Source organism: Suricata suricatta, chromosome 12 (genome assembly GCF_006229205.1).
Source record: "Suricata suricatta isolate VVHF042 chromosome 12, meerkat_22Aug2017_6uvM2_HiC, whole genome shotgun sequence".
NCBI lineage: Eukaryota > Metazoa > Chordata > Mammalia > Carnivora > Herpestidae > Suricata > Suricata suricatta.
In genome coordinates this window covers 58,537,996-58,564,058 of record NC_043711.1, presented here as the reverse complement: position 1 = coordinate 58,564,058, position 26,063 = coordinate 58,537,996, and the positions used below count along the sequence as shown (strand labels likewise).

General features: G+C 48.1%; 2 protein-coding genes across 2 annotated transcripts in view; one reads left to right on the top strand and one right to left on the bottom strand.

The window, feature by feature from the left end:
* Positions 1-2,334: 2,334 nt before the first annotated feature.
* Positions 2,335-13,929, top strand: CST7 (cystatin F). The gene is made up of 4 exons (XM_029917513.1): positions 2,335-2,490; positions 10,819-10,991; positions 12,661-12,777; positions 13,359-13,929. The coding sequence occupies exons 1-4, from the start codon at positions 2,421-2,423 to the stop codon at positions 13,434-13,436; spliced, it is 438 nt and encodes a 145-aa protein (XP_029773373.1). The 5' UTR covers positions 2,335-2,420; the 3' UTR covers positions 13,437-13,929.
* A 1,760-nt stretch (positions 13,930-15,689) lies between these two features.
* APMAP (adipocyte plasma membrane associated protein) overlaps positions 15,690-26,063 on the bottom strand; it is a 43,020-nt gene continuing 32,646 nt past the window's right edge. Inside the window, exons 6-9 of the mRNA XM_029918192.1 lie at positions 24,953-25,127; positions 24,217-24,351; positions 23,573-23,765; positions 15,690-18,020 (exon numbers count right to left, since the gene is read on the bottom strand). Of these exons, the coding sequence (XP_029774052.1) occupies positions 17,811-18,020; positions 23,573-23,765; positions 24,217-24,351; positions 24,953-25,127 (713 nt within the window). The 3' untranslated portion in view covers positions 15,690-17,810. The remainder of the gene's footprint in view (positions 18,021-23,572; positions 23,766-24,216; positions 24,352-24,952; positions 25,128-26,063) is intronic.

Genomic DNA, 26,063 nt, shown 5'->3' with positions numbered 1-26,063 from the left:
TTGGGGGGTGGGGTGTTTGTGTCCATGTTTGTAAAGAGATTTATTATGAGAAATTGGCTCACATGATTATGGAGGCTGAGAAATCCAGACCCAGGAAAGCTGATGTTATAAGTTCCAGTCAAAATGTTAGTCCTTAAGGCAGGAGAAGAAGACTAATGCCCCATATTGAAGACAGTCACACAAATAGAAAATTCTTCCTCAGCCTTTTATTCTACTCAAGACCACAACTGATTTAACAAGGCCTACCACATTGTAGAGGGCAATCTGCTGTACTCAGTTTACTGATTCAAATGCTAACTGCATCCAGAAATACCCTCACAGGCACACCCAGAAATGTTTAACCAAATATATGGGCACCCTATGACCCAGTCAAGTTGACACATAAAATTAACCATCACAATATATGTACATAAACACACATTCACACAGATCTATACACATATACACATAAGCACGTACACACTCTCCTTTTGTGCACAATCAGAAAAACATACCAGTGTACATTCATATGCAAACACATACAAAGAAACAGTCTCATGGATACACACACACACACAGTACAGACACAGGCATACACGTTTATACATATAATACATGCACACATACACATGCACACTTTTGAACACTTTTCCCCAGAGAATCCTTAAACAATGCTGTTGTAAAACAGTGTCTCTCTCTGTGGCACTCAGTGACTTCACAAGGCCTCCTGGTTCCTTGCCTTGACCCACAAGCCTGGGGGCGGTGACGGTGACCCACATTCACAGATGAAAGGGCCAAGGCCCAGAAAAGATGCAGTACATGAGTTAAGTGTCAAAACTGCTCTGAGCTTCACCCAGTGGTTCTGAAAGGGAGAGTAACCCACAACACTACCAATAAGCAGTAATGGTAACCTATCAGTTGAGTTGGGCACAGACACCAATGCCATGACACCCAACTCTCCCCTGCTGAGCCCAACCCCCTGCTGAGGATGAATACCAAACATGGCACATGTGTTCAGAGCACAGAGCCTGGCAAGGACACACCATCTTGGAGCCCTTGTGTCGTGGCCACTGACAGCAAGAGAGTGAATGTCCAGGACAGACACAAGCAGACCCAGCAGAATGTGGGGGCCCTTACTGAAGGCCACCATCTACACATGGTGCCAAATGAGCTTTTCTAATAAAAGTCCTCATAACAAATCTGGGGAGCCAGGAACCCAGGAGGCCCCAAGAGTTGATGTGGCTTATCTGATCTCTTCCTGAAAGTTGGTATGATCCAGCAGGAGCCATCTGGGGAAGGTTCAAGCATCTCCTTCCTCTTTGTAGGGTAGTTCTGAAGTCTAGGGGGGTGTGCAAACCACCCCAAAGCTAAGACCATACAATGTGCTCTAGCCCAGCCTTGAGCATTTACACTGAGGAAGTTCCTAAACCCTCACAATAATCATCAGGGCACAGAGAGACTGTTACTCACCAAACATCCCCAGCTGTTAAAAGGGAGAGTTGAATTCAAACAAATTCAGGCCATGTGGCTGCAGAGCTCCCACTCTAACCACTGGGCTGGGAATGTAAAGGGAAACCTCTGGGTTTCTGTTTCTCCTTCTTTGCCAGTGTGGAGCCAAAGCTGGGAAGTGATCACACTCTTAACCAGCAAACACCAATGTCTGCCAATTTCCAGTGCAGTGATTACCCAAAGGGAGCATGTTTCCTGGTGATGCTCATTCTCTGAAACTGTAGTCTGCACCCCATCTATGAGATGCCCACTCACACCAACAGGGCAGTCTGTCATAAGGGGCCACTCAGAATGCTGGAAGCTTGGGCCTGAGAAGTGTCTTCTTTGGAGAAGGAAACTCAGATGATTCTGCTTCTGAAAATCCCTGGGTTTTTTTTTTAGTTTATTTATTTATTTTGTACATGCCCAAGAAAGAGACCACAAGCGGTAGAGGGGCAGAGAGAGGAAGAGAAAGAGAATCCCAAATAGGTTCTGCACTGTAAGTGCAGAACCTTATGTGGGGCTCCAACTCAGGAACGGTGAGATCACGACCTGAGCCAAAGTCCGCCACGTGACCAACGCAGCCACCCCCAGTCGCCCCTTCCCATTACTTTTTCAATGCATTGTCTCTTCCACGTATGTTCTGAAGGTAGAAAAATCACAAAGGTTTTGTTCACAGCCTCTCATTTCTCTTCCTCCTCCCCTTGCAAATAATCGCTGTTTGGAAACTTTTACAAAGGAAGCGGTTGACTTGGTAGCACAAAGATGTGGAGGTGTGGAGCTTCTGGTCAAAATGATTCAGCAAGAAACCTTGCCGCCCCTCTGCTGCCCCAACCAGAGGCAGGCAGCCCCCACCCAGGCCAGGCAGCGGTTTGCAGGGCGGGGCACCACCCCTGCTCTTCAACACTGTGCACTGGCTTCCCCAGTGTACACGGCCCTCCGTGCAGGCAGCCATGCGGCGAGCCAGAGTGCTGCTCACCTTCTGCTGCCTCGTCTTGAGCACCACCGGGCGCTCTTCGCCAGGTAAGGTCAGGGTCTCCCCTGGGCCGCTTTGTGTCAGGGCTCCAAGGCTCTGGTCGTTCCCTGTGGCGAGGTCCCAAAATTGCCCAACCAGACCAGCGGCCGGGTGCGCTATGACCTTCCAGCCCTGTTGCCCAAGGCATGTTGCTGGCTTGCCAGCCCCAGAGGACTTTGTGGCAGCAGGTGCAGGGGGCCTGCCTGGGGGGGGGGGTTAGGGTGGGGACCAGGGAAGCGTCCTGTGTTTTCCACCCCTCAGGAGACCCAGGTACTGAAACCATTTGCCCAAGGGAGGCTCTCCTGTGGCCCCTCCATGGGGACCTAGGCCCAGGATGTCCCATGGTTAGGCAATTTCTATCTGATATTTGCCCTTCCTGCTGCTGTCCTTTGACTTGGCTCCAGGGAGCCTAAAGATTAGACACTTCCTGCCCGGCCAGCTCTGGGGGAGAAGGGGAGGGAGGGAGTCGCTGCTGTGTTCCTAGCAGCTGAGGCAGGAGACTGGGTGACTTGCCCAAATTATACAACCAGTGAGGAGCTGTTCTCACTAGAGCACAGAGGAGCAGGTGATGCCCTCCCATCACTGGAATCACAGCCCAGGGTCGCTGGTGGGGACTTAGAGGGCCCCCACTCCACTTCCTTTAACTTCTCAGATGGTGGAGGCCTCACATGCCTTCATGGTGACACTGCCTCTGGTCTCTGGACTGTCTCAGGTGGGTGCTGCACTTGGGGACATCGAGGACAGGACACCAACCTCTCTCTCCCCAACCCTCCAAACCTCCTTAGCTCTCATGTTTAGGAGACCCCTTCTCCCCAAGATACCACTGTCTTCCTGTGACCCCTAATTAGTGCCCATCCCAGGGAGAAGTCAGGGAAAGAAGCTGGATGTTCAGAACAGAGAAGCACACTCGTCAAAACCTTACTGAAGGGTCTGCTGGAGAGATGTGGAGCCTGCCATCTTAACTATACTGGGATTTAATTATTCACACTCACTGTCAACTGTTTTTGCCAAGTTCCTTCTGCTTGCCTCCATTTCCTAACTGAACAACCTGGAGTGGGAACAGAGTTACATGGGGAATCCAGAGACAGGTGGCACTGGCTGACTAGTAGTGGCCTCTCACTGGCAGGTGCTCCCTCTGCTGCTGCTTACTGCTGGACCAAACCCTCTCCAATCCACACCCACACCAGAGCCATCTTCCCCACCTTGGGAGGTGGGGGAGATGGGCTCTCCCACAGCAGCAGCCCTCCCCAGTGAAACCTGCTCTCTGCCACTAAGCAGCAGCTGGAAAGCCAAGAGACAACACTCACATGCAGAGAGCCTTGGGGCACCATAGACTCCCCAAACCTACTAGCTGTGGAACTTGCAGCCTCCCTAAGCCTCAGTGTCACCATCCATGAGATGGGTAAATAACTGCATCACCTTGGAGAGGCCTGACTGTTGTGGCCCATGGAAAGCACTCTCATTGAGTCTGGGGTGCTTGGGAACCACCCACCCACATCCTCTGAGTCTCTGCCATGTCTCTGCCATGCTGGTAGCCTCCCCCACCCCTGCCTCTCTGATGTAATCCCTTCTGGTGCTTCCTTCATTTGCCAGATGAAGGTCCAGCAAGGACCTCAGAAAGAGAGGATTGGAGGCCCCTATAGTGGAAAGACAGAGACAGGAACTCAGCCCAGCCCCGATTCTGCCCCCATGGCTCCGACAGTCTTTCTCTTCCTTCCTTTGAGAACAGATTCCAGAGCCTTCCCATGGGGGAGTGGGGTATGACAGGGTCCCCCCAATAATGGTGCTGTCTGGCATATGACCTCCCCACACCTAGACAATAGACTGCACTGACCTAAATGCAGAGCCCCATTGCAGTTTCCCTCCCTGAGCCGTTCAGGACTTAGGAAATTGCTGCATCACTGTCCCCAGCCCATCTGTTATGTCTCCACTGGGCTGCCATGTCCCTCCCCTGCCCCTAGACAAGCTTGCAGTGGCCCATTACAGGGCTGCCTGAGCAGAGGCCCCAGAGACCAACAGCCACCACTCTTTCACCTGTAAGATGACATCAGTCCTCATTACCAGTAGCAAGAGCTAGGTGCACCTGCCACACCCAGAGACTGCCAGCAGCAAGGGGGGTCCACACTCCCCCCTGCATCCTGGGGAGGGGCCCTGGGAAGTGCTGTAGGCTGCATCTGGGCCCATGAGGGTCACCTATTTACCCTCAGAGACCCCTGCTGTAGCCATATTGCATATTTGATATTTGATAATCTTTACACTGTTGCATGTCATTTGTCCATGGAGCTTCATGTGTACTGTCTCCTGTCTTCTCATCACTGCTCTGTGATGTCAGTGCAATTAACATCCCTATTTTACAGAGGATACAGAGACTCAGAAAGGCAGAGCTAGGATTCAAACTCTGAGCATGCCTCAGTGGGTTAAATTCAGGACTAACCAGCATCCTATTTGTGCCACAGGGATACATGTAGCCTCAAAATGATGGGCCTGTCCTTCATGAGAACCCTCAGAACACAGCAGGGTGGGTGCAACCCCATGTAATTAATGGCTATGACCCAGACTTAGTGAATTTTGGTGTCTTACAAGAAGAGCACAGGGATATGGGGCTCAGGGTGACATCTTCAGGTGGGCAGAGTGGATCCCAGCACCCATGAGCCTGACATTCACCAATGACCACCCCAGTTCTTAGGCACAGCCTTCAAGACTGAGCTCTAGGACCAGGGACCTAGAGGGCCCCCTCCCCATGGGTCCCAACACCTAACCTAGAAGGGCTCAGTGATGTTGTTGGGGAAAGCCCAAGTGCTGTGTCCAAGCAGCTGCCCAGAGGAAACCATCCCCAAGTGACAGAAGAAAAGACATCTGCAGGGACTGTCAGTGTTTGGCTCTTGCACACCCTGGTTCGTTCCCTTCTTGGGGATGGTTTCACAAGTTGGGGTTCCATCCACATCCTATAGAACATTCCCGAAAGAGAAAGGTAGTGGGGAACCCCAGCCTCCCTGGAGCATCCCCTCTTTCCTTCCACTTGCAGGAACTCCCTCCATCCCATACCTGGGACCCCCAGGTGGCTATCAGGGTGGGGCAGGTCAGGCCAGAGGGGACCACAGCTCTCTCCAAAGGGCCTGGTCTTCCAAACAGCTTCAGTACTTGGACACATGGCCAGTATTCTGGGTCCAAGGAAATGTTCTGCTGTTCCTCGCTTAAAAATGTAACTTTCCATATAAATCTCAAATGATTCCTACGCCAACATCCTGTCCTGTTCTCTATCTGCCTCCACACCGTTTCCTTCAGAGGTGTGACACTGACCCCTTGCCTGGTCTCTGAGTCATTTTCTTCAAGACCAGCTACAGTTATTCCTCTCCTGAGAGCAGGAAGGGTCCCTTTAGGGGCATCCCACTCCCGGGGCTGCTCTGGCAGAGCCTGCACGCCCTCCTTCTTTACTTGGCCACTTTAGCTAAGCCCCACAAGGGGACATTTCCCCACCTCCATCCTCACTGTTCCCACAGGCTTTGTGCCCTTCTGGGCACGCCCCCACTCATTCCTCAGATGACCTCAGAGCCACTCAGGCTGTGATGCAGTCTCTGGGACTGTGCACCCTGAAGAAGGCCTCCCTGCCTGGGCAGGGGCAGCACCCTCTGCTGGGGGGTGTTCAGTTCTCTGAGCCCCACCCCAGCATGGCTCCACAGAGAATTTCTCATTTCTCCTCACAGAATTGCTCCTCTGCCTGTTGCTTTTTCTGTTGTCACCCAGGCCACCACCATGCCCCCAGTCTGAACCCTGGATCAACCTTTGCTTGCTGCCCCCCAGCCTCCAGCTGCCCTGTCAGTCCTATCTTAGCACAGCTCTGTCCTCCTCATCCAGGTCACCTCCACAGCTTTTTCAGTGGCCTCCCACCTGCCAGCCCCCCTCCCGAGCATTCTCTTCTTGCTCAGAGTCAGCTTCCTGAAAGCCTCCCAACTTGCACACCTCCCCTCCCAGCCTCCTCTCCAGGACTTTGGGCTCCCCAGTCATTTGGTGTTGCCTGTAGCGTAGCACCTACTTCTTGAATGAGAAAAAAAAAAGTTTGCTCTTTATAATTAGTTGAACCTGGTTTAAACCCACTCTGCACTCTTCTGGGGCCTCAGTCTCCTGGGTGGAATGAGACACACGCTACCCTCAGTTGTGACAAAACAACAGTTCTGGCTCTTCTGATCCCCAGACTTCAGCTGTGCAGCACACACCCCAGATCCCTCATCCCTCATGACAACTTTAGGGCCCCCTGAGTGTGGGAGGGGCTGGCCCCTGGCCCAGGGCACCCAGGCTGCCTTGTCACATCTTGCTCAGAAACCACGTGATGGCTTCTGTTCTTCCCTGAACGACCACTGCCTCTTTGGAACACTGATTCTCCATGAAAAGCCTTTCCCTGTTAATTTCTCTTTAAGGATCCTAAAAATAGGCTTGACTTTCCAACTTTTTTTTCTTAATTAAAAACTGTTTAGACAACTGTGCTGATGAAGCTTTACTGACTCAAAGCCGACATTTTAGGAAAACATGTGATTAAATAAAAATAACCCAACTTCAGTGTTTTCCCTAAACTTTTTGTAACATTACCGAAATCGCTTAGGAACTAACATCACATGTTTGAACAGGATATTCATCTGTGGTTGGGCCGTACCTATTTTCACTTCATTTTTTAATCCTGTTAAATTCAAGGAAAATTAAATTTAATACATTTTATTTAAAAAAACATTGGCAGTGGTGACCTTTGAGATGAGTGATTCCTAATTTATTCCTTATGTTCTTCTGTATTTTTCAAATGTCCCACCAAAAATAGGTAAACTCATAATCAGAAAAAGCAATAAATGTAATTTATATAAAGCAAAAAATAGGAGTCATATTGATCCACAGCAGAGGGGTGGGGTCCTCTAATCTCTGAGGGAAGGAATACACTAGAGCTTCAATTCTTCTGCCAAGGTGGCTTTTTTCTTTCTCACTATCTAGACTATATTGATGCGCAGAAATCAAGCTATCAAAATGGTTTTATGTTTAAAATAAAAACCATGCTACGCTTGAGGAGCAGCCCTGGGCCTAGCCCCTCCTTCCTCATGTTAGCATGTATGTGTGCCGGGGCCAGGAGGCCCCCCCCCCCAGTACCACCACCTGAGTCACAACCACATGGGCAGCCTGGGGAAACACAGGTTCCAGGGTCTGACCCAGCCCAACCAACCCAGCTGCTGGTGCTCAAGGATCACAGTAGTTTTCTATGTTTCTATCTTTGGAGACTTTAATCAAAGACTGTCCTGTGAAGGCTGGATTCCTGCAAAGAAGAATCCCAGCACTCGTAGGGAAAAAAGCTACGAGGGAAACTGAGGCCAGCAGATGGTCATAACCCTGTGTTGGGAAGGATCTCAGCAGTATGCTGTTTTCACAGGTGACAGTGGGCCAGGTCCCCAGGGCTGCTAAAGCTTTATATAAAGCCTTGCAGAGGAATCATGAGCTTAGTCTTGGTGTTTTGCCTTTGGGCCGAAGGAACCAGCTAGGGAAGCCCCCTTTGCCAGGCGGGGCCCTGCTTGGTCAGGCAGTGCTGGCCCTCCCAGACAGTGGGACACCCAGGACCACAGAACACACAGATCCACACCTCCTCTGCTCAGTGCCGGTGCTCCTTGCACTGTACCACACACAGGGGAGGGAAGATCAGCCAGCCAGCACCCACTCCCCATCCCACCTGTCCTGGTTCTCACACTTGATGGGAGTCTCATGTACACAGGGAGATGTATAGCACACAAGGTGCCATCCTGCTCACAGTTCCTTGGCCCAGCCAGCCCACTGGCCCTTTCTAACCCCTACCCCCAAACAAGGTAACAGGCATTTCCCTCAGCCCTCTTCTGTCAGTCCCCACGAGTGGGGGACTCCTTGTCCCTAGCAGAACATTCCAATGCAGCTTCTATTAAAGCCCCATTCTAGAAGCTCCCAGAGCTTTTATTAAAGGTCTGTTGAATTCACACTGCTGCTTACTCCCCTAAAGTTGAGATTTCTTGACAACCCAGGAAACCAGCAAGTATCTTGGTTCCCTGAAAGCCTGCATGCCTTGTCACCATTACCTTCTTCAACCCAAATACACTTGGATGTCTCCAGACTTTGCCTCTCAGGAGGGGACAGGGTGGGCTGGGGTGGGCTGGGGACAGGTCAGGACTAATCTCTCCACCTTACGTATGCTCAGTCCGGAAGCTTGGTTAGTGCTGCTGCTACCCACACATCCTGAGTCTCCACTTCCTGCTGTCGGCACCTCTGCCTGGTGCTAAACTCCGCCTCCCCTGAATGAACACAGCTGCCTGCACCACAGGTGCTCTCCAAGGTCACAGCAGGGGGAAATGAAGTCTCTGGGCAGTGCAGGACACCATGTCCCTATCTGTACCGACAGCCACAACCACAGTGGCTACTGAGCACCTGACATGTGGCTGTGCTACTAAGGAGCTGAATGCCACACTCTGTTTAATTTAGTTAATGACATAAAACCGCTCAGCTCAGGATCGTCTTTGGTATGCTAATATTTCAGGGAAATCTGGGAGAAAGTCTTAGTAAAGCAGTAAATTTATAAATATAAACCCTCTTCTCCATTCTCCCTCCGACCAGTTTAGATTTTCTCCCCAAAACTTTTGACCTTTTAACACACCAGTTGTCCACTGTAGAAAAACTAATATTATTGTAGAAAAATTGACAATCACAGAGAAACCTCAATTCACCATGAAATGAGCCACCAAACAAAAAAGGCCACTGTTAGCTTGTTGTGATGTAGAGCCGGTGGGGCTTTTTTTTTTTTTTTTTTTGGTAAGTCTATTTATTTATTTACACAGAGCATGAGCGGGGAAGGAGCAGAAATAGAGGGGGAAAGAGGATCTAAAGCAGGCTCCAGACTCAGTACAGAGCCAGACACAGGACTCGAACTCACAAAACTGTGAAATCATGACCTGAGTCAAAATCAAGAATTGGACACTCAGCCGACTGAGCCACCCGGGCACCCAATATATTCCTGTTTCCTTTATAATAAAGTCCAAAGTTTGTAACCCGAATTAGCACACACCCATGCCTCACCTCTCAGCCCTTCTCCAGATGCCCTCCTAGCTTCAGCCACTCTAGAGTCCTGGGCCCTCAGACACCCCTGTGCTCCTGACCCACAGCTTGCCCCTGGGCTCTCTGTGCAGGTTTGTGCAGATGGCACAGCCTGATCCTGCATCTCCTCTGGACAGACCCCTGCACAGCTCCTGCCTTGCTTCACCTTGCCTGTTTATTTATAGAATATGAGCTCCAGTGAACATAGGTTCTGCACTCCCTGAGCCTACAGGATGAGGAGGGCTCCAGAAGGGCAAGTGAGTGAGCTGGACAAAGAAATGAAGTCAGATCCTTTAGGGTGTGTCCTAGCTGTGCTTCTGTGGGAGCTGGAAGCAGAGGATGTGGAGAACAAGGGAGGGGTGTGGGGGTTCCTAGTTCTACCTGGCTCTGTCAGGCACCCAACTGCTGGGGAGGGACCCAACCGCTGAGGGAGAAGCCCCTCATGTTGTTTATCCCATCTTTTATCTAAAGATGGGCCTCCCCAGCAGAGAGAGAGCACAGAAGGATGGAAGCAAGCCAGTCATCCCTTCCCTCCACCATGTACCAGCTCTACAGTGGAGCTGTCTAGGAGAGTCGCCCAGGCCTGACCCTGGTCCTCACACTTGTATCTGGAACAGCATGCAAAGAGGTAGCATGTGAGGGACACCACGTGCTACACTGCTTCCAGGAGCTGGGGCCCCTGGCAGGAGGTGCCTCTGGGAGCTGGGGGCCCTGGAGGCCAACCCAGAGCCTGGAAACTAGGCGGATTATGATAAGAGTCACTGAGGCAGAAGGCAGTAGCAGTGTCATCACAAGTGAGAAAGCAGGACGGGCCTTTGAGCACTTCCCCATGGTCTGCTTGGGGACAAGCTGAGGAGTGGGGGCCAGATGGTGGTGGCCTCAAAGGCCAACTGGGGCTGCATCCTGCCCAGAGGCTCTGCCACCTGGAGACATGTTCAGGTTTTCTTTAACATGTTAGAAATGAACCTGGGTTCTTAAAGAGGCTATGTGGGCAGGCACAATGAGATGGGACTGCATTTTATTCATCACCAGACCACTCACTGCGCCTGGTCCTCAGCTCTGAGTAGAGAGCAACCAGAGGGATGCATGATATATGCACAGTGGGGGGTGGGGTGGCTAGTTGAGGGGGTAGGTAGATGTCTGGAGGCCACACTGAGAGCAGACAGGAGAACCAAGGAATGAAGTAAAACACTGGGCCCAAGGACCCTGCTAACAGTAATTTTCTTGTCTGTTTCTGTGCTTTTCTCTTTCAGATTTTTGTTCCCAGACCCTTAACTCAGATGTGAAACCAGGATTTCCTAAAACAATAAGCCCCAGTGACCCAGCAGTCCTCAAAGCGGCCAGACACAGTGTCGAAAGGTTCAACAACTGCACAAATGACATATTCTTATTCAAGGAGTCCCATATCAGCAGAGCCATGGTTCAGGTGAGGGTTTGGGTCTCGTCACCAGCCATCAAAGACACCCCTAAGAGGCCAGGCTGCTGTGACTCCTATCTTACCAGGGGCTGGCCCACAAATGGGGATAGTGCCCATCCATCTAGAACACAGACCCAGGCAGGCCAGGAGGCGGACAGAAGCAGCCACAAACAGTCCGTGAGCAGTCAAAGCCAGATCACCCAGGGCACAGCCAGAAGGCCCTGTGTCACCTCTTATGAAATCATGGGTGGAGCCATCAGGCTGTGGCCCACAGCACATCTGGAGCTGAACCAAGGAGGGCAGGGGCAGAATGAGGCAACTGGTGCTGGGCATGCTGAAGGTGCTGGATGGGAGTGGGGGGGTTGAGGGTGGCAGGGAGAAGCAGAAAGCTTCCCTGCTGGAACCAAAGTGAGGAAGGCATTGTACCTGCAGAATGTACACACTCGCACTGCCCCTCAGAGCCCCTGTCCTGCCTCGCCCCACCGCAGCCTCAAAGGATGTCTTGCTATTCTCCATATGGGTCATGTTCTTTCACTCACAGAGCCTTGCCAAAACCACTGCTCCTTCGCCACACACAAACCCCAGGGAAAGGTGGTGAGGTGGCCCTACTCTAACAGTTTTACACAAATAATGGTTACCCCTGTGTAACAAGATTATTGGAAATTCTTATTATCTTTATACTTTTTGAAAATTCCAAACTTTTTATTTTTTAATGTTTATTTTTGAGAGAGAGCATGAGCAGGGGAGAGACAGAGGGACAGAGAATCCCAAATAGGCTCCATATTGACAGGAGAGAGCTTGATGTGGGGCTTTAACTTACAAACCATGAGACTGTGACCCGAATTGAAGTCAGATGCTCAACTGATTGAGCCACCCAGGTGTCCCAAAACTGCAAACTTCTTAAAGAGCAGCATATTTTTATATTCAGAAAGTGTATTGTAGAAAGGCAGTCTGGTGTGAGGTGGGCTATAAAAGCTGTCTGATGGAAACAGCCAAAGTGTCATCTCTGTAGGGACTCCACCCAAGGGATCTTCCCAAGCCGGGGTCTCACTTCCTGCAGAAACACTGCAAGTTTGTGGTGCTCCTGCTGATGCTCAAGGGCCTACAGGAGCCAGTGAATGGGAGATTATCTCTAGGTGATGTTGGGGACTTTATTTCACCTGGTTCTTGGTGGGACTGAGTCTTTATTGAGAGACCACAAACAAGAAAAATGAACCACGTTGCTGCCACATGCAAGTGGAGAAGGTCTATTTTCAAACTGGGAAAATATTAACCACCGTTGGCATGCAGGGCAAGGACTAACCAGGAGGTCAACACAGGCCATAGGTGGGTGTTGGGCATGGAGGGTTATCACTTCACCTTCACAGGTGCAGGGCCCGCCCCTGCTGATGGAGAGCTCTGGGCAGGAAGGAAATGTCCTAGGACACAGAGCCCCAGTCTTGCCTGGGGACTGAGAACTGGTGCCATGAGCAGGAACAACATTAATGGGTAAGAAGGGAGGGCTCTGAGGTCCAGGAGGCAGCTTCCCTCCCAGAGCTCTCTGGTGAGTATCAGACAGGCCTGCACACCCTCAGCCCCTTTAAAGCCAGGGGCACACACCAGGCATCTCTCCTCCCTGTCTCCATGCCTCCTGCTGGTATGGACCAAGTAACACAGACCTGGCCTGTTTCCCCCTTAGATCGTGAAGGGTCTGAAGTACATGCTGGAAATGGAGATTGGTAGAACTTCTTGCAAGAAGACCCAGCACCCTAGTCTAGACAACTGTGACTTCCAGACCAACCACACCTTACAACGGGTAAAACAAAGGGGTCTCACCTCCTCATACGCACTCACTGCTATCCTAGCCTCCACTCACTCCCCAGGACTTTGTGAAACACCCCCTTTATCACCTCTCTGCCTGCAAGGTTCCAAATCTCACTCACAAACCTGGGAGAACACAGAGGGGAGATTTCCAAGAGAGCAACTCAACCCACACGCCCTACACTTCCTCCTCCCTGAGGGGCACAGCTCCAGGAAATAAATACCACGAGCTTGGGGACAGGGGTGGTTAGAGCAAAAAGAGTTTTCAAATAGTTCAGAAATTATATACACACATATACATGCAGGGAGAGAACAAATATGGCAAAATTTAATTTGCAAATGTAAGTAAAAAGTATATATCCTTGAATCACTCTTTCAACTTCTCTGTAGATGTGAAATTCCTCAAAACAACTTGGGGCAGGGGGAGAGCTTAATAAGAAAAATGCACGCACACACAGGCACATGCACACATGCACAGCCCACAGGCAGCAGCGCCAGAACTTAACCTCTGCGGAGCATGTTGGGAGGGCGGCCTCTGCCACAGGAGGATTCTCAGTGTACCCTTCTTTGTTTCAGACCTTCAGTTGCTACTCTGAAGTTTGGGTCATACCCTGGCTCCAGAGGTTCGAGGTGCCTGTCCTCCACTGTCAGTGACTTCCACTTCTCAACAAGACTGCACTTGTGCTGTTTACTGTGCTCAGTGCTGCCCTGCCCTGGTTGTCACAGACCCTCCGACCTTCTGTAGTATCTCAGCAGAGAGCAGAAGTGCCCAAGGCTTCACTGCAGAGTAGCTGGGGTGGAAGAAAAAGACACTGCCCCTGGCAAGATTAAGTATTTCCCATTTTCTTATAAACCTCATCTTACTGATGCTGTGCCCCCAGATTCAGGGCCTGGACATACAGGACTCAATCCTCTGGTGGGAATTTTCAGGTTCTTGTCCCTTGAGCGATACCCTCCCTGTTTCCACCCACTCAATTACCTTGTGGTCCCATGCTCACCAATGAAAACCCAGAGATCCATCCCTCTGATTGAATAATTGTTACAGCACTGGGCAGGGGCCCCAACCAAGTGTGCTATTGAACATCTTGATCTTTTGTGGATAAAGTCATGAATAAATAGGAATAAAGAACTAACCATCTCAAAACAATGGGTGTTGCTTTACCTGTTAAAGGGACAGTCAGAAAGGTGAGGTGAGTGTTATGAGGGGACCCCCCCTCACTGAGTGGTCTAATGAGTGTAGGTGACTTCCATAAAGCTCCTTGGAGGCTTTTCCAGCCACTCACTGCTAGCTAAAATATACTGAAGACCTAAGCAGCAAGAAACAAGTCAGCCCGTGTCCACATCATGAACTGGCAGGACAGACAACACCTCACTTTGGAGGGCACTCACCCTCCAGCTGGACATTCTTCTGACCAGGAGCCATACACCCAATTCTCTCCACTGCCTCTGAGGATTAGCATTCACAGCATCACCTGGGCAGGTGGGGTGAGGCAGAGTGCTGGGACCATGGCCCATAGCCCCTCAGAAGGGAGTCCAGGCTAGGGATGGAGATACTGTTTTGGGGAGCTGGGGGAAGGAGGGGACCACTGTGAGCTGGGAGCCACTGGGGGTCCTCATAAAAGGGCTTGAGCTGGTGCTGGAAAGTGCAAGGCTGGGGCACGGAGACACCCATGAGCTTTGCAGACAGATGCTTCACTCAGAGAAGACAGCCCCCAGCCACCTTTCATAAGCCTGGGTTCAAATGCAGAGCCCCTCACTTTGGACTTCTTCTCCAGGTCACTTCAAACTACAGATTAGTGCAAAATACACTGTTGCCATTAAAAAATAGACTTGATAATTCATAGGAAACAGAAAATCTACTATATTACATATGTATGACAATTTAGTATAGTCATAAACTTGATCAGTGTGAACAACCAAAATGAATTACCCTTTGGCTTCCTTCAGTTGAAGAGAGAACTACTTTAATAATCCAAATCGTCATTCATTTTTGCTGCTGCCTTCTAGTCATTTAATTCAGGGACAGTGATGGCAACTATGCCACAAGACATTTAATTTATTTGATGATTCTGAAGGCCATCCTTTCATAAAGATAAATGAGTGCACCCAGCCCTTTTAATCCCATACATACATTAACAAGGTAGCAGGAACACCAGGAGTCAGAGCTTCAAAGTCAGATGGGCCTTGGACACAGGTGAAGGAGCAAGAAGACATAGCAAAAGAGGGAGGACCCTCTTTTGTATCTCCAAGCCAGTCCTCATTTGTATCTCATTTGTATCTCATTTGCATCTCATTGGTATCTCATTTGTATCTCCAAGTCAGTCCTCATAGCAAAAGAGGGAGGACCCTCTTTCGTATCTCCAAGTCAGTCCTCATTTACATTTAAATATGGATCAGAGCACAGAATGCCAGACCTCTCCGGACAATTATTAGTCAGAGCATGTGTCCTGGCCCAGCAGTGTGCCAATCTTGCACTGACTTTGGACAAATCACTCCCCCCAGCCTCAGTGAGGCCACATCTTTTTCCATCAGTAAAAGGTCAGTGTATGTGAAAACCCTTTTATAAAAACAATCTATTTATTTTGAGAGAGAACAACCATTCATTGGGAGAGAGACAAAAAGAGAGGGAGAGAGAGAATCCCAAGCAGGCACCATGCTGTAAGCACAGTACCCAACACAGGGCTCAACCCCAACTCAGGAACCGTGAGATCATGACCTGAGCCGAAATCAAGAGTTGGACACTTAACTGAGCCACCCAGGAGCCCCTGTGAAAATACTTTCTAAACTACAGACCACTCTGCAAATGCATGTTGATGGTAAAATTCTTAAAACGGGGCCTTTGTCCTATGAAAAGTAATAACTGAATCCTGATGGAATTTTTGTAATAGATAATAAAGAAGCACACAATGAATGAATCACTTAATTTAATTTTTAGAGCATGTTAGTAATTCACATTAGAGCAAATCTACTTCATGATTACAACAAAAACATACCACATATTAAAACTAACAAGGCTGTATTTTGTACCTCACCATGGCAAATTACAAGATAAAACACAGGAAATGACACTTTGTGACAGAAAATAAAAATCTGAGTCAAAATCAAGACTCCTTTGCTGAAAACCCTGAAAAGCAATTTAACAGCTTCTTTGCATTGCTAAAAGCAAATCCCTCTGTTCTCAATCAAGAAGTCAACTTATATATGCTCCTCATATTTAAATTGCTTTTAAAAGCTATTATTTAAATATTTAAAATTTAAATATTAGATATTTAAAAGCAAAATGATTAGGCTTTAGCTCATTCCTGTACAGCTGATATATGAGATACCCCATTATCTAATGAATATTTAATAATCACTACTCAATTTTCTTTCCATAAAGTAATACAAATAACATTAAGTCATTCACCTAGTACATTCTGGGTTGCATCAATTGGACTGAAGCCAATCTCTGACCCTGTGCTACTACTGCTGCGCATAAAGCCATCCCTGAGCAGGCAACACAAGATGAGCCAACCACCAGATGCTGCCTCTTTCCCCAGTCCAGCACACAGGAGAGGGGTGGCCACTATCAGGAAAGGGAATGAAGGGGTTAGTGCCAGCCAGTGCAACACCACACAGATTGTTCAGATTTTACCACAGCTATCAGTCCTCTTTGGATTTTAATATCATTACCTGTTGAAAATATTTCCTTTGTTAAGTTACTAAAAACAATTCCAGAGACACTATCTTTTATGGATTCTCACAAACAGGACAGAAAGGAACAGACATTAGGCCCATTTTGTAGGCTGGAAACAGGAACACAGTATAACATCAACTAGCCCAAGAATAAACCACTGCCAGGAGGCAATGACTGGAGGTGGCTGCCCTGTTGGGGGGTGGGGTAGAGGGCCTGAGCCAGCCAGATGGACTGCTTATCCCTAAACAAGGTCCTAGCCAAAATGATCCTCTTATTAGCCCTCAATGGAATCAAATTCCAGTCCCTGTTAACACAATTATATTAAAGGAAAAACTTCCAGGCAACACCATCAAAAAAGATTAATCATCTGAAAAGTCAATTTAATTATCATTATTACATGGGTTCCCCTGACAAAATTAGGACTGGTGTGTAGGCATACCTGTCAGACTATACAGCAACTTCAGGTTTGTGACTCTATACCAAATGACACTAGCATGTGCACAATTCATCTGTGGGTCTAGAGGTGAGGAACAAAGGTGTGTAAACAGGACCTTCCTAAATTCTCCCCTACAGTACCCAGCTGCTGGATCATTCCATAAATGTGGCAGGTTGTTCACAGAGAAGAGCTCAGGGAGTCCTGAGCTGCTGCTTCTATACATTTACTCAGGTTCTTGCCTTTAAATGGTTATGGGAACTCAGGACTCTTGAAAAGCCCCTGGTTCAGAGTGGGGCTGAACCAGAGCAGGCTGGAAGGTATGAGCTATGGAAGGAAACACCCAGGATCAAAGTCCCAAGTCCCACACAACTCTACATCTAGAGTTAGAATATGGCTCTAAGGTCTTTGCTTACACAGCTCTGCCCACTGGCTTCAACACGTGTTTGCACTAAGCTCTCCTTGCCCTTCCCATGACCCTCCCCCAAGGATAGGTATTACCCCATACCTATTTTATAGTAAAGATACTGAGGGTGGCAGGACAGCCAGCAGCAAAAACAAGATCTCTAGACAGCTCATCTACTGCTCTATCAACCAAACCCTGAGGCCTGTTATAAATGAATGAAGTCTCCTAAGTCCTAGAGAATCACTGTACTTAGAAAGGTTTTTTTTTTTTTTTTTTTTAAGAGAAAATGGTTTAACATGGACTTATCCTCCCTATGGCAAGTTATGCTTGCCTCTAAATGCAATGTCAAACCCGGAGAAGGGGTATCCCACAGGGGCTCAGATATCCACAGGGTCTCACTGTCCACTTCTAAGGACCGGCAAGTACAGGTGGAAAGGGCTGTGTACATGGTACCTTCTGGACCAGGAGTGGTGCCCAGTGTGAGGATTCCTGGCACAGCCATAGTGAGGCTGGCTAAACAGAGTGGAGGCTGAGTCTGCAGAGGAAGGGGGCCCTGAAGGAGCCCAAGTATAGGTGCCCATCATGCTCGTGCACTTCACTGATGTAGGAGGCCACCTGCCCATCGGGATCGTGCAAGCTTCTCCGGAATGCCCCGCTGTCACTGAGTTCTAGAACAAGGCTGTACCGCGGCACAAACTTCATCACGGTCTCCTGACTAAACAGCTGAGAAGGAAACACAGTATGAGAAGAGGTTAACACCTAACCAAGGGAGTGGTGTGAGCAGATCCAATTTGCTACAAACAAGACCACCAGCCCAAAATGGAGTCACTTATGCTCAGTCCCATATCACCAAACCAGACCTAACTTACTTACAGTTTGGGCTCTCCAAGAAATAGAGTCTTATATGAGTCAATCAGAAATCTCCTGATCAGCACTAGCAAGGTTAATTTGCCTGACAGACCCCTGCCATCTCAAGGAAAATAATCTGACGATAATCAACCTGGTTATTTTTGCCCAGTGTAACCCCTTGTTCCCACCTCCTCCTGCCTATAAGTCTTTCATTTTGTACAGCTCCCCCAAACTCCTATCTGCTTGACTGGATGCTGCCAGATTCAGGAGTCACTGATCAAAGCCAATAAGGTCTTTGACATTTACTCAGTTGAATTTTACCTTTAACAGATGCCATAGTCCCTCGCCATCTCATAAGGACCCATCTCTTCCAGTGACAGGGAAGCCACACAGAATAAACCAGCTTCCTGCCCATGGCACAAGGCCTGCCACCCCCAGGCCTCCCCACCTCTGCCTACATGTAGATTAGGCCAAGGAGCCTCCGGTCACATGCACCTAGAGGCAAGGCTAACCCAGCACAAGGATTACAGCTTTCCAACAGCCCTCTGCATGGTGCCCGCTAGACCCAATGCAGGGGCTGCTCCAGATGATCCAGCTAAACCCAGAGAAGGGTTCAGGGCTCCCCACATCTGAAGAAGACACAACACTGAAGCCAATACCCAAATTGACATGGACTCCAGATGCTGGGCTAAATCTACACAGCCTAACCAGAATGAACATCAAACTCTCAGACTAAGTTTAAAACATTTCAAACATGCAAGATCCAAATGACAGACAGAGACATGAGAGCAGTTTGTATGATAAGAAAAGACCTGGACAGGTTAAATGAGCAAGCCTCTGCCCCCTGAGCCCTGGCAGCTCTGCTTAAGGCCAGGGTACAGATGGAGGAAAACCCCTCCATGCTAAGCAAGGCACCCTCTAAGAGCCCACTGACTCAGCCAGGTAAAGGGCCACACGGGGCTACTGAAGGGTTTTAAGCAGAGAAACCAGAGGGTGAGATATGTAGTTTCTGGCAGAGCAGGACACTAGGGAGGAAATGATGTCAGTATGTCACTGCATAAGGCCAATGAGTGCAAATTAATAGGCAGATGTCTACCTCTTTTTAATTTTTTTAATTTATTCATTTTTGAGAGAAAGAGAGACAGAGAGAGTGGGGAAGAGGCAGAGAAAGGGAGAGAGAGAGAATACCAAGCAGACTCCGCACTGTCAGCGCAGAACCCGACACAGGGCTCAAACTCATAAAACCATGAGATCATTACCTGAGCCAGAACCAAGAGTTGGATGCTTAACCGATAGAGACACCAGGCGCCCCTATCTATCTATTAATGTAAGGGGAAACAAACAACTGCATGTGTTCAGTGGATAATGTCTCCTAGACAATGGAGACCTTGCAAAGGTCCAAATAGACATACAAGTTGACTGTGTTCTAAAAAGTTCTATAGCAACCAAAGTTGCATTACAGCTTAAAATACTCCATAAAACTTCCCAAGGCCCATGAAATGCCACCTCACTTGAGTGCTAGATCCTCCCTTCTCTTCTCTCTCCGTCTTATCCCTAAGACATCTCTCCCTCTCTCTTTGGTTTAAGTTGCTTTCCCAGAAAGCCCTCAAATCTGTCACAATTTCCAACACCCAGTGCTGACACTTCCCCACCCAGACTTTCTAAAAGCTCTTCAAACTTGAGAAACACCCCAGCAGAGGAAACCAGGCCCCCGACTCCAGCTACTGATGCCAAAAACCCTATCCTCCTGCCTGATCCCTTCTCTCCAGGCCATGCAAGCCAGGCTTTGTGGGGTCTTGTCACATGCTGTGTACATATCCCCCACCCCAGGCTCTGCCCTTCCACCCTTCCTGGCTGCTGCAGCTTCCTCCACACCAGGCTCCTCAGAGCCAGTGGAGCCCTGCTACAGGCTGCTCTCCACACAACAGCTGCAGTTATCACCTTAAAATTTCCTTTGTGCTACATCACTCCCCACCTGAACAAGTCAGTCAAGAAGTGGCTTGTGGAGCTCAGCAGGGTAGATGTGTGCAGAGGCTGGAACCACAGTGGCCTAGACCAAGCAGTCTTAGCAGGGTGAGGGAGAATCTACACTGTGGGTAAGGAGAGGGCAGTGGCATGCAGCAGAGCATCAGAACCCAAGCAGAGTGAGACATGTTCCCACAGTGGGGTGATGGCACATGCTAGCAGAGCTCAGCAGAGTGAGAAGGGTATTTACCTGGGGACAGCTTGGTGAGGTACCAGAGCCCCTGAGAGGGAAAGGTAGGCCCCTCACATGGCTGGGAGGAGAAAGAAGGCCCAGTATGGGATGCTAGAGTTCCAGCAAGAGCCGCGATGGGGGGTAATGGCCACAGATCCGTGATATCTGGGGAATCTTATCAAATAGGTAGGAAGGATAATAGGATCCAGGTTTCTCACTATTAGAGAAGGGAAGTACAAATACAGAAGTGGAGAAAACTGTAATAAATCCTGTGGTATGAGACTGGAAGCAGAAATACCAGCATTGCTTACTGTTTTTAATTTATATAAACAGTAAATAAACATATGTGTGAACATGTGTATGTACACCATATATACAGTTGATCCTTGAACATCAGTTTGAACTGTAGCAGTTTCACCTATACGCAGATTTGTTTTGATAGATATATAGTGCTGTAAATGTAATTTCTCTTCCTTATAATTTTAATATTTTTTCTCTAGTTATTATAAGAATACAGCATATAATACGTATAATATACAAATTAGGTGTTAATCAATTTTTTGTTATCAATGAGGCTTCTGGTCCACAGTAGGCTGTTAGTAGTTAAGTCTTTGGGAAGTCAAAGGTTACAGGCAGATTTTCAACCGCACAGGGGCCAATGTCCCAAACCCCCATGTTGTTCAACAGTCAAATGTATTGATAAATGTATGAATAAACATGCGTATATTCCCTGGCTTTGTCTATTCAGGGGGCCGGTGGCAGTGACATGCCAAAAGCAATGAGCACATGCAACACCAGATCCCCTCTAGAAGGAACCAGGGCTCCTTGGAGAAATGGTGAATTTCAGAGCTAGAACATGGAAAATACAAGAGCCTAAACACTGTGTGGTTCCAGAAAGCAAGAAACTACTCCAAAAATGTTAGAGACATGTGCAAAGGTCAGAGAGCCACACTGAAGCAGTTCCCACTGGCCACAGCCAGACAATATGAGCCTCAAAATAAACAATAGTAATAGACTATAACCCACTGAATAAAATAGGCAACCATGAGAACATACTGATGTTTACTTATTTAGAAAGTACTTCTCCACAAAATATGTGTTAATTACAAGTAGAAAAAGAGTGACTTCACAATGGAGAAACCTGGCATTCACCACAGAATCAGGTGGCCAACACTGCCACCACCAGCATGGGACAAGCTGACCCGTAGGACATGTGCCTCTTGACAGGACACACTGAGAACACAACTTCACTTCATGGTCTTCCTGCCAGATGCATAACCTAAATCTAATCATGAGAAATGCCAGATGACCCAAATGGAAGTATATTCTGCAATATAACTGACCTGTAATTCTCAAAAAGATCAAGACTAAGGCACTTTTCCAGACTGAAGGAGAATAAAGAGACATGACAAGTCAAGGCCACTCCTTGTCCTGAGTTGAATCCTCTGTTAGGACATCACCAGGGCAACTGCCAAAACCCGAATGGGGTCTGTGCACTGGAGGGTTGCCATTATCCATAATAGTTTCCTATTTCAGTGAGTGGTCACTGGGGAGAATGTCCTTATTACAGAAAAATCACAAAAGTATATGAAGATGACAGGGCCTCAGGTGAGCAACTTACTGCAAATAGTTCAAGGACAAAAGTCCTTTATTACTTTTAAGTCTGATATTATCTCAAAACTAAGTCTGATATTATCTCAAAACTAAAAACATGCAAAAATCTGCAATGACTTCAATCACATTTACAGTAAAATCTAGCCTCTTTTTCACACCTGCAAGGCCTGTGATCCTCTCCCACTGCTATCAATCTGCCATCTCTCTGGCCACACAAAGGTGCTGAGCTCTCCGCACCAGGAACACGTGTCACCACTCCAGCTCCTTCTCACACCTGTGGTGCTCAGGCACGCATTCCTTACACAGTAATTCTGAGCACCTACTGTGTGCCACTGTTCTAGGTGCTGCGAACAAAGGAGCGAACTAAAGATGGAGCATGTGTTCTGTCATGGGGAGAGACAAACCACCACCACCACCACCACCAAATCATATCCTTGCTGTGGGGAAACGGACAGGTACAGAATTGGAGCACTCACTACAGTCAGCTACAGTCATTTGTGCATATTCTCATTACATTTTTTCAGTACCTAATGAAATATAACAGTGCTATTATTCTTTCTCCTAAAAAATGGAGAAATTGAGGCAGACATCATATCATCTGCCCAGGGTCCCACAGCTGATCTGGCCTTCTTCAAAACCCCCATCCTTCCCACATCACCATTTTGCCTCTTCCTAGGTCCCAGGTGGCTCTGGAACCAATGAAGTGAAGAGGAGGAATGTGTTATTTCTAAACAAATCAGAATTATCCTCAGTGACCCACTGAACCTGGAACAAAACTGAAGGCCATGGGCCAGCCCAACAGAGCAGGTGCCCACAGCTCCTCAGCAGAGCCCAGACACAGGGCCCAGCAGTTCACAGACTCAGTAATTGCTGCCTAGTACCTTGCAGGGCCTTAAGTTACAATCATTTTAACAACTATTCAATATCCAGTATCAATTTCAAACATCTATTCAGCCTGTGAAATGAAGTGTGTTAGAAATTAAGGTTTCTGCATGGTGGAAGCCCCTATATCAGCAGGTTCAATAAAACATATTGAATTACACTGAGGGCATTTCATGGAACTCACTGGGGAAAAAGGCTTTTGTAAAGGATCTGTGGCTGGTCATTGGCGGGGGTAGGGGATTTGTTTTTTAAATGAAAAAGTTTGGTGTGCTAAGAGGTCAAAGGTCAGGATCTATTACAGTGTGCAGGGGTGGGGGTGTGAATGACAGAAAGTTCCACAACAGAAAGTTCCAGAAGGTAAGAGGATGCAGGGTGGGATGGGGCTGAGATAAGTGTGTGCCTATGACCATTTGAGAAGCAGCAGTGTGGTCTGCAGGGGCCCCATATAAAGGCCTAGTTGCAGGGTCTGTGGAGAGAGGAGAAAGCCAAAAACAGGGGGGCAGGCATGACTGACAGGCCATGATGGTGAGGTGACAACAAAACCAGAAGGAAAACATCAAAGGCTTAAAATGTTTAAATTTACATGTCAGGCTGAAGAATAAAATGTTTTAAAGAAGTCTCTAACAGTACTAAATATTATCAGAATGAGAACTTTTAGAGCTACAAAGATCAAAAAGATTGTAATTAAATGCATTTTCATTTTGTTTTTTGGAATTATAATTTTCATAGTTACCTTAAAAATCATTCTTTTAATATAGGGTCTCTCAGATAAGAAATCCAACATAGAAAACCCAGGGTTGGAGCGAATGGTCCCCATGCTGACCCAGTACCCGCCAGAGCTGCTAGGTCGGATGTTGTCTGGAAATCCAGGCAGATTCTCCACGAACAGATCAGCCCCTCCCTTCATCAGGCCAGACACGTAGAATCTGAAAAATTCACCCAAGCAGGTAATAAGCAGCATCCCCCCAATTTAAGGAAAAATTTTAGCCAAGCACAAAAATAGTCTTGGTCCTAATCAATTTATGGAAACAACTGTAAACCTGTCCATTGTGAATGAAGGCACAGCAGCTGATAGGGGTGCTCACCTGCCCTGGGCCCAGCTAGATGCAGTTGCAGGGAGATGGCCCACCTAATGGGTACAAGGGCCCAGGATGTGTGCAGTCAGCATTAGATTGAGACTCTCCAAGGCTGCAACTTTTCAAGCAGAGTGAGATGGGGGAGAAGGAAGACTCACCCCTGAATTTTACTGCTTTCATCAAAAGAGAAAGCAACCTGCCGCACATTGTATCACGTAGGCTGACGTCTCCCAGTCCATCCAGGGCCAGGCCACTGGGAGGAAGCTCAGCCACCCGACAGCTCACTGGGTCCCACACATACCTTCTTATCCTTGCCATTGTCGTCTCAGCCACCAGGACAAAATCCTCTGCAGCAGAAAGCTGTACTCCGTTGGGGAACCGCAACTGGTCCAGTAAAACCTTCACTTCCTGGGTCTCGGTGTCGTACTCTAGCAGGCTGCAGGGTGCCAACAGCTAAGGCTCACGTGGGAGAGTCCATGGCCCTGCCCTGTTGGAGCCTTGCTGCCCTCTGACCCTGGGGCAGACACCCGCAGAAGGGGATCCTCCTCATGCTGCAGTTGACAAGGCCCCCGGTGGTCCTCCACCCAGACCTGGCTCCAGGCTGCCCTTGGAGGCCTTCCCATCTGAAGCAGACCCAGGCATCCTTTTCCTGAGAACCCCCTAGTCAGTTCTCTCACTGAACTGGGAGCTGGCTCAGCACTAGGGAGGGGCCCTATGTCTCCAGCCTCAAAGGAGTCCCCCTTTGGAGGGATGACCTGAAACCCAGGCCAGCCTGCTGGTCACGCCCAGAGTGCTGACCGACTACCATGCTCAGATGGACTGGCCTATTTTAATTTCATTTTTCAAAGAGAAAGTGAGAACATCTTGCTCTGTTGTGTTGCACCCATCACCCATTTCCAGAAGCCATTAAAGTCCCATCTCAAAAGCTGCAATATTATACTCAGAAACACTCCAATGATTCTCACAAATAAGCTCTACGAAGTCACCCTGCCTGACTGATGATCTCACTGAGGAGAAGATCGGAAATAAACACTCACCGCCCATCATCTGTTCCCTCCATAACCAGCAGCAGATAATCTCGTCTCTGCCATTTGCTGCTAGAATCTGTAAAATAAATCTTCCTCCCATCCTGAGTTACTGTAAGATCATTCACAAAGGACATTTTTCTTCCCTCTACTGGTGTCTCAGAGGAAAGCAGCAGCTTCACTTCACCTGAGGTAGGAAAGAAGAAAAGGAGGGAGGGAAAAAGAGAATACCTGTTTTCATTCCAAGAAATTGTATCTCAATGATTTCAAATTATCAATCAGCCTACCTGATTTAAAAGGAAAAACTAAAATGAGCTTCTCTCATATGCCAGTAGATTTATTCTCTCTTACAGTTAAAAACCAGTGTTTTCCTTTCTTTCATCTGTTAGGTGATAAATTTTTTTAAAACTAACTTCATTTTTTTAAACTAACTTCCCTCTAAGGATGAGGACCTCTTCCCTTTATCAAGACAAACCGACTTTTATTTATTTTATTTATTTATAATAGTTTATTGTCAAATTGGTGTCCATATAACACCCAGTGTTTCTCCCCACAAGTGCCCCCCACCATGACCATCACCCCCTCCCTCCCCCTCCCCTTTCAGTCCATGGTTGGACTTCAGTATTCAGTAGTCTCCCTTGATCTCTGTCCCTCACTCTCCCCCGCTCTCTTTCTCCCTTCCTCTCCCCATGGTCCCCTGCCAGGTCTCTCCTGTTAGACCTATGAATGCAAACATATGGTATCTATCCTACTCTGCCTGACTTATTTCACTTAGAATGACACCCTCAAGGTCCATCCACTTTCCTACAAATGGCCATATTTCATTCTTCCTCATTGCCATATAGTACTCCATTGTATGTATATACCACTTCTTCTTGATCCATTCATCAGTTGATGGACATTTAGGCTCTTTCCATGATTTGGCTATTGTAGAAAGTGCCGCTATGAACACTGGGGTACATGTGCTCCTATGCATCAGCACTTCTTTATCCTTTGGGTAAATCCCTAGCAGTGCTATTGCTAGGTCATAGGGGAGTTCTATCGTTAGTTTTTTGAGGAGCCTCCACACTGTTTTCCAGAGCGGCTGCACCAGTGTACATTCCCACCAACAGTGTAGGAGGGT